General features: G+C 42.8%; 1 protein-coding gene across 1 annotated transcript; it reads left to right on the plus strand.

The window, feature by feature from the left end:
* Positions 1–3,760: 3,760 nt before the first annotated feature.
* Positions 3,761–6,733, plus strand: LOC137430974 (G-protein coupled receptor 84). Its single transcript, XM_068121786.2, has one exon. It carries the CDS (start codon positions 3,788–3,790, stop codon positions 4,982–4,984), a length of 1,197 nt encoding a protein of 398 aa, XP_067977887.1. The 5' UTR covers positions 3,761–3,787; the 3' UTR covers positions 4,985–6,733.
* The last annotated feature ends 5,186 nt before the right edge of the window (positions 6,734–11,919 follow it).

The raw sequence follows: 11,919 nt of genomic DNA on the forward strand, positions 1-11,919 counted from the left end.
TACAGACACTGAGCTTGATTGGAGGTGCCGTCACTGTCCGCGGAACTCTGTGTCCCAGTGACGTCACAACAATGCAGCCGCAAAATATTAATCACAAAACTCGAAATATTTGTTTACCTGAAGTAACAGCCTTATTCAATTGTCAGCAATTGTTAGATTTTCCGATTGTCACCTCAGCATATGCTGATGATGTGTGTGTTGTGGTACGTAGCAGTGATGATGTCACCATGCTGCTAAACAATTTGGAAAAAAAATTATTCGGCATACACAACTGCAATAAATTGGAACAAATGTAAAGCTCTATGGATTGGCCATACCCCCGCTGTTGGTTTGCCTTCACTTCCCAGAGGCTTGCAGTGGGAGAAGGAAGGCATCCATTCTCGAGGTGTGTACATTGGCACTTCAGCTTTCATGGCAAAGAACTGGGTCAATGCAGTTAATAAAATTGATAACAGACTAGAGAAGTTGAGAGGGATATTATCTACATTGTCGTACAGAGGACGTGCCTTAAGGTGCAGTCACACTATAACGTATAGCAGTAACTTATGCCAACGTATGTGAATTTTCACCAACACGCTGGTGTACATTGACATAGGTTAGGGGTAGGTTTGGTATAAGTTGTATACGTTAAAAGCACGCTGGTATAAGCTGGCATACGTTGTTGTATGCAGAGGCCGAAATAAATTTTTGTGCATGCACAAAAATTTTGGGCGTATGCCGACGTCCTCTTCATAGGTTAGGCATACGTTAGGCATACGCTAGACATACGCTAGACATACGTTAAATACGTTAGAGGTAGGTTACTCATACATCGAGATACGTCGAGATACGTCGAGATACGTTGGCATGAAGGTGTACCGTACAGCTCACTTATTGATAACCTATGAGTAACTTACTTCTAACCTATATCTAACCTATATCTGACGTATCTGCAACGCATATTGACGTATTCAGACGTATTAGACGTATGTCTGATGATGGAGTAACTTATTGAACGTGTTTCTACCGTACAACTAGCGTATTATTGGCGTTTTGCCAGCGTTTTGCGGTCACTGTATATATGGGGGCCTGTGAGTAGCTCACCATCACTTCTCCACCCGTCATCAGAGAAGATGGAGGATCCTGAGAGGCTTCGACAAGAATACCAACTAGTCGTTCTCCAACATCAGTATGACATCATCGAATTGGCACTTCACCAGATCCATACTGTAGAGATCGGCGCCGTATTTATGCAGAACGTCACGTGATCGTCGGCAACACGCCGAGCGCGCTGCGCATAGGTTTCTCATAAGTTACTCATACGTTGGGCATAAGTCGAGAACGCTGGACATACGCTGGGCATACGCTGGCCATACGCTGTGATACGCTGTCATAAGTTATATATAAGTTAGTGGTAGGTTACTAATAGGTTAGACATACGCTATGTATACGTTCAATACGTTATGCATACGCCCAATTTATTCATGCTGTAGAATTTTCAATGCTTTTTTGGGCGTATGCCGACGTGTTGACATTATTTTATGATTTTTCATACGCTAGATATGTTTCTCTAAAACGTCATAGTGTGACTGCACCTTTAGTAATTAATAATGTAATGGCTTCCTTGTGGCACAAAATGATTGCTTTGCACCCTCCTGAAGCACTGCTGCTGACACTCCGGAAACACCTACTGGATTTCTTCTGGGGGTGGCAAGCATTGGGTCAAGCCTGAAGTCCTTTACCTTCCATTGGCTGAAGGTGGCCATGGCCTCATAGACATTGTCAGCCGACTAATGGCTTTTCGAGTCGCCACTGTTCACCGTTTTCTTTTTTTCACTTCGCTGCCGTGGTGGCTCACTGCCAACTACCTGTTGAAAATGGCTGGCATGCTTGATTTCAACAAGGAACTTTTTCTCATGGACCTGCAATATGTTGACATCTCACCATTGCCTCCTTTCTACCAAGACCTGCTGCAAGCCTGGCATCCTCTCGTGGTGCACCGAGATATGGCTCATTACAACACCAACAACCTCCTCGATGAGCCTAGCTCTTACAATGCACTCTTTCCCAACATACTTCGATCACGTACTTTTGTGCAATGTTTCACAAGTTCTGGTGTGAATGTCATACGAGACCTGCGGGATAACCGGAACGAAACTTGGCACTCAGCAGGACATATTGCAACCGCTGTTGGAATGCGCTCTGTAAGAGCTGTCTCCCAGCTTATTCAAGAGGTGTTGCATACCTTCAGAGGACTGGGACTCCACTTTGATGCCAACAACAATGACCCTGCAATGCATGCTCTCTCCCTTCATCAGGTGCAAATATCATCAGCTGCATTAACAGAATCTGTGTGCCTGTCTTCCTCTCCACTTCCTAGTGCTGGAAGAAATTGCCTGTACCACCTTTGTGTTTCCATTCGGCATCCTTACGTGTGCAACGATAGGTTTGGATCCCACTGCTGTTTCATGTATTCATGTTTCATGCCCCTTTTGTACGGCCTCTGAATGCCCCTTTTGTACGGCCTCTGAATGCCCCTTTTGTACGGCCTCTGAAGATTTACATCATGCTTATGTTGACTGTGCAAGGCTGACCCCACGTTTTCTTTGTTGTCACGATTGTGCTGCCATGTGAATGTTTATTCTTGTTCTTTACGTATGTTTATTTCTGATTTGCCGTTCAATCCCATACTCCCAACTACTGACAGGTGAACATGGTGATCAATGTTGTTACCTGTTGGAACCACCTTTAGAGGCCATTTTTCTCCGCAGAACAGGGGTTGGCCTTTTTCGGGCAACATGCCCTTCCTGCCGCCAACCCTGTTAGTCGCCTCTTGTGACACACAGGGAATTACCAGTGAACTGGTACTCAATTTGCCGACCTCGGAAGGTTGACAGGCTGAGTCAACCCCCCCCCCCCCCCCCCTCCTGGCGTTAATTTAGCGATCGACTGGGATTCGAAGATCCCAAGCCGGCACCCTAACCGCTGAGCCAACACCAGGCTCATAATGTTGTTACCTGTTATAAGTTCTAATTATGTTCCCAACTCAGGTATTCATAATCCAGAACATAAATTGCCTCTGCATCTTCGAGGGTAGAAAGAAGCATTTTCTCAAAATGTGACGTTTTCATTTCTCCATAAAATATGGATAAGGACATCAGTAGGAAGCGCATTAGAAAATGTAGTGCTCCTGGTTTGGGTACCTTGAAAAATATGGCCATTTCAAGCACCTGGTGCTCTATTATACGCAGGTGAAAACCGTGTATTTTCTGGGGGCTGAGGTTGGGGGTGTCGGCTTTGTGTTACCTGCTTGAGCTGCTTCATTGCCTTGTGAATGACCTGACCCCAGGGCATCGAACAGCATTATCGGATTGTTTCATATTTTAAATTGGTTTCGTTATAACTTTGCTGCTATCATTTATTTTTGTTGGTTGTATTGTCCACGGGCAGCAAACTTGCTACGGTTATACAGGTACACGTGGAGGGTGTACCACAATCCTGTCATGCTGCATAAAGACCTTTGGATCCAGGTGAATATCCAGGTGAATTGACAGCAAACATGCCAACACGCAGAGGAAAGAAAGTTAATTTTGCTGATGGTCTTTGCGAGGATTGAGGAAGTGTACAATGTTGTAAATGTGAAACATTCCAAAACACTCCCTCCCTCCAACACACATTTCCTGTGTGGAAACACAAGGGGTCTATCAGTAAAGGAAGGAGGTAAGAGCACAAACATATGAAATGAATAAATAGGGATGAAGGAAGACGGGGGAATGAGAAGCGAGTTGGCAAATTTCACACCCTCGCCATGGATGCTGCTGCCAACAACTCCTACTCCTGCTACGATGATTCCATCGCGTCGTACCGGTACTTTGGAGCACTTCTTGGCATCTTGGTCACTCTCTCTGGAACCATTGGCAATGTGCTCACTCTCTTTGTAATTATCACAAATGCGAAACTTCGCACCAGGATCAACCTGTTCATCCTCAACCTGACCCTCTCGGACTTGCTCTACTGCACCTTCCTGCAGCCGTTCACTGCCGACGCGTACCTTCACCTGACCTGGCGCTTTGGCGCTTTGGGGTGCAAGTTATTTGGTCTATTTCTTTTTATTTCCAATTCGGTCTCCATTCTCAACCTCGGCCTCATCGCGGTCAGCCGTTACCTTGTGATCCGCAACAAGGCTGCGTTTGAAAAGAGGTGCACGACGGTTCGCCTTTGGGCGTTCCTTTTGTTCATTTGGCTGGTCGGTTTGGCATCGTTCGCTCCTCTTTGGTACAGCTACGATTTCCAGCAGCAGGTGTGCACGTGCAGCTTTGACCGGATTAAAGGTCGTCCGTACACCACCATCTTGCTTTTCCTTTACTTTGGCCTGGGACTCTCGTCCATTGGAATCTGCTACTTCCTCATTTACAGGAAGCTTCGTGCCTCCGCCAAAGCTCTGGCGAGCCACAAACGACCTGAGGAATCGATGGCGGTGGCGACCGCTCACCTCCCCGGGCCATCTTCCAACGCCGGACCACGTGACGGCTCCGACAAAGATGGCGCGGAGTTTAGCGCCGAGAGCGTCGAGGAAGGACACGTGGAGACCAGCGTGATCGAAGATTCGTCGACCGACGAAATGAGTGGGAGCACCACCAGCACGTCAGGACTTGGCGTCGGCAGCAAGGCCGAAGGGGCCAAAGGGGACATTGTTAAGCGGATGTTCCGGAAAATGGCGACGAACAAAATGGCGACAAAGAAAGTTGATGTTGATACGGATTCTAGAAAGGTCACTCGCATGTGCTTTGCTGTATTTCTCGTGTTCGTCATATGTTACCTGCCTTTCTGTCTCCTCAACATTGTCGATGCTAAGGGTAGGGCTCCTCAGGTTGTACACATGATGGCGGCAAACCTCACCTGGTTAAACAGCTGTATAAACCCTATTTTGTATGCACTGATGAACCGTCATTTCAGGGAAGCGTACGGTAGACTGCTCAGGTATCCTCTGTCGCTGTGCAGGTAAAGGGTAGGCAATTTGTTTTCACTCTCAAAGTACCTTTACCTTCTGTTTTGTTTAATAATTTCTACTTTTCTTTCATAATCTCATCAGTTAGTCACAAGATCACCTTTGACCTTTCTTGTCTAGATTTGAACCCTAATGGAGTTACATTTTTTAAACTACAAACTACACTTCAGATAGGTGTCAGTCGGGGGTTCCATGTTGGAGTACCCCGTCCTTGAGATTGGGAAGAACCTCAGTTGTCCCATATATATTTACCTTGTGGACAGGAAAGGTGCCAAGTGTATGCCTTCCATTTGATTTCCTTGTTTAACTTTTGTTTCTACGAATGTACCGGTATGCAGGTAGATTTTAGAAAGTACATGTTCATGTGTTTAAATGGCAAAGTATCAAAAACTCCCATAAAAACAGGATTGTTATTTTACATTTTTAAATCTGTATGTGTAAGGGCGTTCCCGCTACAAGCCTACTTCCCCTTCTGTATACCTGTTGCTTTTCTTGAAGGAAATAAATGTTGTTTTGATTGATTAATTGATTGATTGCTTGATTTTTTTTTTGGATGTTTTTTTTGTATACAAGATCGAGGCTCGTGTAAGATTGATTGATTGATTGATTGATGTAATCTCGTGTAAGATTGATTAATTGATTAATTGATTGATTGATTGTTTTGTTTGGTTTCTTTTTGTATACAAGATCGAGGCTCGTGTAAAATTTTAGATTATGTAAGATTGATTGATTGATTGATGTAATCTCGTGTAAGATTGATTAATTGATTGGTTTTTTTTTGGTTTTTTTGTATACAAGATCGAGGCTCGTGTAAAATTTTAGATTATGTAAGATTGATTGATTGATGTAATCTCGTGTAAGATTGATTAATTGATTGATTGTTTTTTTTGGTTTCTTTTTGTATACAAGATCGAGGCTCGTGTAACATTTTAGATTACGTAAGATTGATTGATTGAATGATGTAATCTGGTGTAAGATTGATTAATTGATTGATTGTTTTTTTTGGTTTCTTTTTGTATACAAGATCGAGGCTCGTGTAAAATTTTAGATTATGTAAGATTGATTGATTGAATGATGTAATCTCGTGTAAGATTGATTAATTGATTGATTGTTTTTTTTGGTTTCCTTTTGTATACAAGATCGAGGCTCGTGTAAAATTTTAGATTATGTAAGATTGATTGATTGATTGATGTAATCTCATGTAAGATTGATCAATTAATTGATTGATTGTTTTTTTTTGGTTTCTTTTTGTATACAAGATCGAGGCTCATGTAAAATTTTAGATTACGTAAGATTGATTGATTGAATGATGTAATCTCGTGTAAGATTGATTAATTAATTGATTGATTGTTTTTTTTGGTTTCTTTTTGTATACAAGATCGAGGCTCGTGTAAAATTTTAGATTACGTAAGATTGATTGATTGAATGATGTAATCTCGTGTAAGATTGATTAATTAATTGATTGATTGTTTTTTTTGGTTTCTTTTTGTATACAAGATCGAGGCTCGTGTAACATTTTAGATTACGTAAGATTGATTGATTGAATGATGTAATCTGGTGTAAGATTGATTGATTGATATGGTGCACCCTAGATAAGTAAATTCCCAACTTGTTTTAAAACGATGTTGTTCATATTGATGTTAATTTGACTTGTGTGGTCTCCACTGATAACTTGTGTCTCTGTTTGTCTGATGTTGATCTTCATGCCAAGATCATTACTGCTGCAGTAAACACGATATACGAGAATTTGCAGGTCTTCTGCTGTCTCTGTTAACATGACAATTTTTTCTGTGAATCGCAGGTTTGATATTTAACTTTTACTTGGATGTTAACTCCTTGCGGCATATCATGTGTTGCATGCAGCATTACAAGTTCAAGGCAGCAAGTTGAAGAGCAGGGGTGATATCACACACCTCTGACGGACGCAAACTGTCGTACTGAACCAGCGAGTCAGATCTCCAATCACTGTTGCTACCCTCTTTGACCTGGTGATTTTAATAGGGATTTTCAATGACTGTTACTACCCTCTGACTTGGTGATTTTAATAGGGATTTTCAATGACTGTTACTACCCTCTGACTTGGTGATTTTCAATCACTGTTACTACCCTCTCTGACTTGGTGATTTTAATAGGGATTTTAAATCACTGTTACTACCCTCTCTGACTTGGTGATTTTAATAGGGATTTTCAATGACTGTTACTACCCTCTGACTTGGTGATTTTAATAGGGATTTTAAATCACTGTTACTACCCTCTTTGACTTTGTGATTTTAATAGGGATTTTAAATCACTGTTACCACCCTCTCTGACTTGGTGATTTTAATAGGGATCTCCAATCATTGTTACTACCCTCTTTAACTTGGTGATTTTAATAGGGATCTTCAATCACTGTTACTATTCTCTTTGACTTGGTGATTTTAATAGGGATCTCCAATCACTGTTACTGTTACTATCCTCTCTGAGTTGGTGATTTTAATAGTGATCTTTAATCACTGTTACTACCCTCTTTGACTTGGTGATTTTAATGGGGCTCTCCAATCACTGTTACTACCCTCTCTCACTTGGTGATTTTAAGTGTTTTATAGGGGGACTTAAAGGGTTGTCAAAGGTCTGAGGAGTCTCAACAGTCTAATCGTAATTAAGAGGGTTAATTTAGAGGGTGTTAATTTTATTTGAAAATAAATAAATAATCAATTCCACTTCCAAAAAAAATATTTAAATCTCTTACAGTCATTCCTCCCTACATTCTCTAAACTCACTTTCATTCCACCCCTACTCTATCGTTCTCAAAGGGATCTCTGACTTGAAAATCACAATAAACCGAGGTTGTAATAAATGTTCGTTTTTCATCAATTGTACACTTTCTAAACTCCCTCCTCACCCCTCCCCTTCAAAACTCCCCCCTCACCCATCCCCTTCAAAACTCCCCTCACCCTTCCCCTTCAAAACTCCCCCTCACCCCTCCCCTTCAAAGCTCCCCCCTCACCCCTCCTCTTCTAATCTCCTCCCCTAAAATCTCTTTCCAAATCCCCCACCTAACTCCTCCTCCTCCTCAAAGCTGCCTCCTCCCCTACTTCCTCGCCCTTCTATCACATACCTCCACCTCCTCCAACCTTCGACTTTTCTCTGTCCCTCCTCAAACACCTCACTGTGCTCTTCCCATCACCATCAAACCTTTTGTCCTCATCCTTTTGACCTTCCCTTTCTCCTAACTCTTCTGCAATCTCCGACACATTATGAACAGCTCTCCCTACCTCCCCATCTCACCCCCACATTATACCCTACCCCTCCCCTCCCGTATCATGTACCCGATGCTCCCCCTCCCTCCTCCTTAAAGGGATCGACCTTAAACATCCGGTGCCTTCGCTCATACCTGATTCATCTCTCCATTCAGGTTGCTTCTGACAAACCAGATGTAATCTGCTGAACAGAAACTTTCCTCCTTCAAGATATCTCTGATTCTTTAATATCTCTTTCTGGTTACTCCCTCCTCCGGTATGATAGACCTGAGCCTCGTCCTGGTGGTGGGGTTGCTATCTTTATCAAAAACTCTTCCTCACTCTCCTTGCACTGCCCTCTCTCCACCTCACCCCCAGGAGTACCTATGGCTACGGCTTCCTCTTCACTCCCAACTTTTGTTCATGTGTTCTGTACCGTCATCTAAACAGTGATGACTCCATTTACATTTCGCTGTCTGACAACATGGACCAACTTCTATCCACTCATCCCAACTCTCTCTTCCTCATTTGTGGTGACTTCAACTGTCATCATGCCAGCTGGCTGGGTATGGGTACCTCTCTCACCCGCCACGGCACCTCAACAAAGGACTTCTGTGACTCATTGGGACTGACACAATCTGTCAATTTCCCGACCCGGATCTCAGTCAACTGAGCATCTGCTCTTCTCGACTTGGTTATGACAAACTTCTCTGCAAATGTCTGCTGCTCTTCTTCTGGTCCAATCGGTTCATCTGACCATTTGCTTGTTAAAGTGGACATCTCTCTGGCCATTATCAGAGAGCCTCCTCAGCGTCGACGAGTCTGGCATTTCACTCAGGTCAACTGGCATGGTCTTCAAGCAGCCATCAATCATCTGGACTGGTCTCCCATCTCTACCGCCTCTGACATCAATTCTTCCTGGAAATTCTTCCAAAGCAAACTGCTCTCTCTCATGCACAGATTTATCCCATATCGTCTTCAGTTGTCTTACCCTTCCTCCCGTCCATGGCACACTGAATCTTGTGGTGAGGCAGTTGCCCTGAAACAACTTGCCTTCACCTCATGGAAGGCTAATCCAACTGAAGGAAATCTCAATTCCTTTCACAAAGCTCTGAATAAGTGTGTGTCTACTCTCAGGAGAGCCAGGAAACAATATCTCTCCACTCTGAAGACTGAACTCTTAAACCTGTCTCCCTCCTCCAAATCCTGGTGGCATCTGGTCAAATCTGTTTCTGGTGTTTGTTCCCCCTCCAGCCCCTCCCTTACCTCTAACGGCTACACAGCTGACTCCGCATGTGAAAAACTCGAATGCCTCAACTCTGTGTTTGCTTCACAGCAAACACAGAGACAAGAATAAAGGAAATAACAGACAAAGCGAAACAGCAATTATTTGAAGACATTAATCGGATGACTCAAAGAGAGAGAATCTTATTATTATAGAGAAAACGCATATGGTTATGTTTATATACCACCAAAACGTCTTCTTCTTCTTCAAATAAAATTAACACCCAAAACAGTCCATGAACTCTTAATTACGTTTAAGAAATTTAGTGTCCAAACCCATGTTTTCAGGGTCATTGAATATGATTAGCACATTTCTGGATTAATTATATGCATTGAATAATGTGAAATATGCGAATCAGGGCTGAGCCGCCATTTGGAAAAAAATGACTTTCTGCAATAACTGTAAATAAGTATTCAATCATGACAAATAAAGTAGGTTAGACCCATCTTATCTGGATTAATGGATATGATTAGCACACTTCTAAATTAATTATACAAGGCTGACTCGGCGCGCTCTGTGCGCCTCACCGCACGTTGTTTCAGGGGTAGAGGCATCTTTGACCATTTCGGTGTCTTTTGGGTCTTTTGGGTCTTCAGGGCCATTTGGGTCTTCAGGGTCTTTTGGATCTTCAGGGTCTATTGGATCCTCTGGGCCTTTAAGGGTATTTTGGATATTTGGGGTATTTTGGGTCTTTGGTGTTGTGGAAATGTAACTCATTGATTGTAACTCAGTATAACTCATTGGTTGGAAGCAGGTACTAGCAGGTGGTTGTAAGAATGTCAGGAATGTATCTCGCTCTGTCGAAGCTGGGAGTCCTTTGTCCACCTTTATTACGACCCCGGGCTAACACACATTCCCAAGCCCGCACTATTTGTTTTTGGACATCGGGATGCAAAGAGGGTGAAGAACCTCCCCAGCAGGGAGGCGGTTGTGGATGACCAAGGAGCTTCAGCGCACGGAGGATTAACATTCAGCGCACGGAGGATTAACTCCAATTTGCCCATATAACCAAGAGCAAACTTTGAGTCAGGAGGACTTGCCACGAGAACATCTGCCGGACGGACGAACGAGTATGCAACGGGAAAGCAGCGCCAGGAGAGCACCGGCCAATGAGGAAGAACCAACGACTTGAATTACTAAATTCGTTATGGTATTGTAGTTCCTTATTATATTGAAACAAGTGAACTAGTAGTTAATAAAGTCTTGATCTTTTGTAAACCTGTTTCCGGTCATTGGAGTCCTGTGAGTCATACACGAAATTCTACCACAATTATGGAGGCACCGCTGAAATTTCGAGTGGACGTCGCCAAGGTGAGCATGTAAGCATGACGTCTTGGGGATCTGTCCATTATGAAATATGAATTCTGAAGATGGAGGATTTGGTGTGTGGGACTTGCATTCCGTAGGTAATCCAAGGAGTGTAAAAGTATTTTTGTCACGACCGTCCAAGGTAAAAGTCACGGATGGAACGGTTTAAATGATTCTATTATTCGTGTGCTTGCATATGCATACGGTATACGCTGGGTGTTAAGAGCCTTACTCTGGTCTGCGGGCAAGTCGGCTCATGAAGTGCACCATGAGGCGATTTGTTTGCCGGGTCGGTAAGGTTCGGTAAGGTCCGTACACGTGTACAATCGTGTACACCCGTTTTAAATATAGAATTTTTTTCAGTTTTCCCGCCATAACTAAAACTCGTTCGATTTTTTTTGACGAAATTTGCTAGATAAATAGCATGGGTGACACGGATTAAATGATTTTATGATTATGAATTAATGAGGAAATGATTTTATATTTAAATATAAAAATTGATCTGCTTGGTGTTAGTTTAAGGGCTGTTCCAAATTTATCTTGATTATGAGACAAAAACAGCAGAATGGGAATCAACAGACAATGGAACAGCTCGCGACGAGTGTTTGTGGGTGACAACCACCCTCTGGTCGAGGCTCATAGAAGGGGTGATGCTTACTGATTCGGCACGCTTACAATAGGTGTTAATGGTGGGATGTCAGAGGTTTTGGCGTGGGCTTAATAGTCACACTGTTTGAAAAATAATGCTCGATGCAACATGATCCTAAAAAGAACCCATCCCTACTCGAAGGATCAGGAAGGGAAGGAATGGAAAATTTGAATTATTTGTTGTTGGAACTTGTTGGAACTTGTTGTTGGAACTTGTTGTTGGAACTTGCTGTTGGAACTTGTTGTTGGAACTTGCTGTTGGAACTTGTTGTTGGAACTTGTTGTTGGAACTTGTTGTTGGAACTTGTTGTTGGAACTTGCTGTTGGAACTTGTTGGAACTTGTTGTTGGAACTTGCTGTTGGAACTTGTTGTTGGAACTTGTTGGAACTTGTTGTTGGAACTTGTTGTTGGAACTTTTTGTTGGAACTTGCTGTTGGAACTTGTTGTTGGAACTTGCTGTTGGAACTTGTTG

The sequence above is a fragment of the Myxine glutinosa genome, chromosome 7, assembly GCF_964187855.1.
Source record: "Myxine glutinosa chromosome 7, kmMyxGlut1.1, whole genome shotgun sequence".
In the NCBI taxonomy this organism is placed as follows: Eukaryota; Metazoa; Chordata; class Myxini; order Myxiniformes; family Myxinidae; genus Myxine; species Myxine glutinosa.

Excerpts from the sequence above, each read along its gene's own strand:
- LOC137430974 (XM_068121786.2), top strand. The coding sequence starts at position 3,788 with ATGGATGCTGCTGCCAACAACTCCTACTCCTGCTACGATGATTCCATC.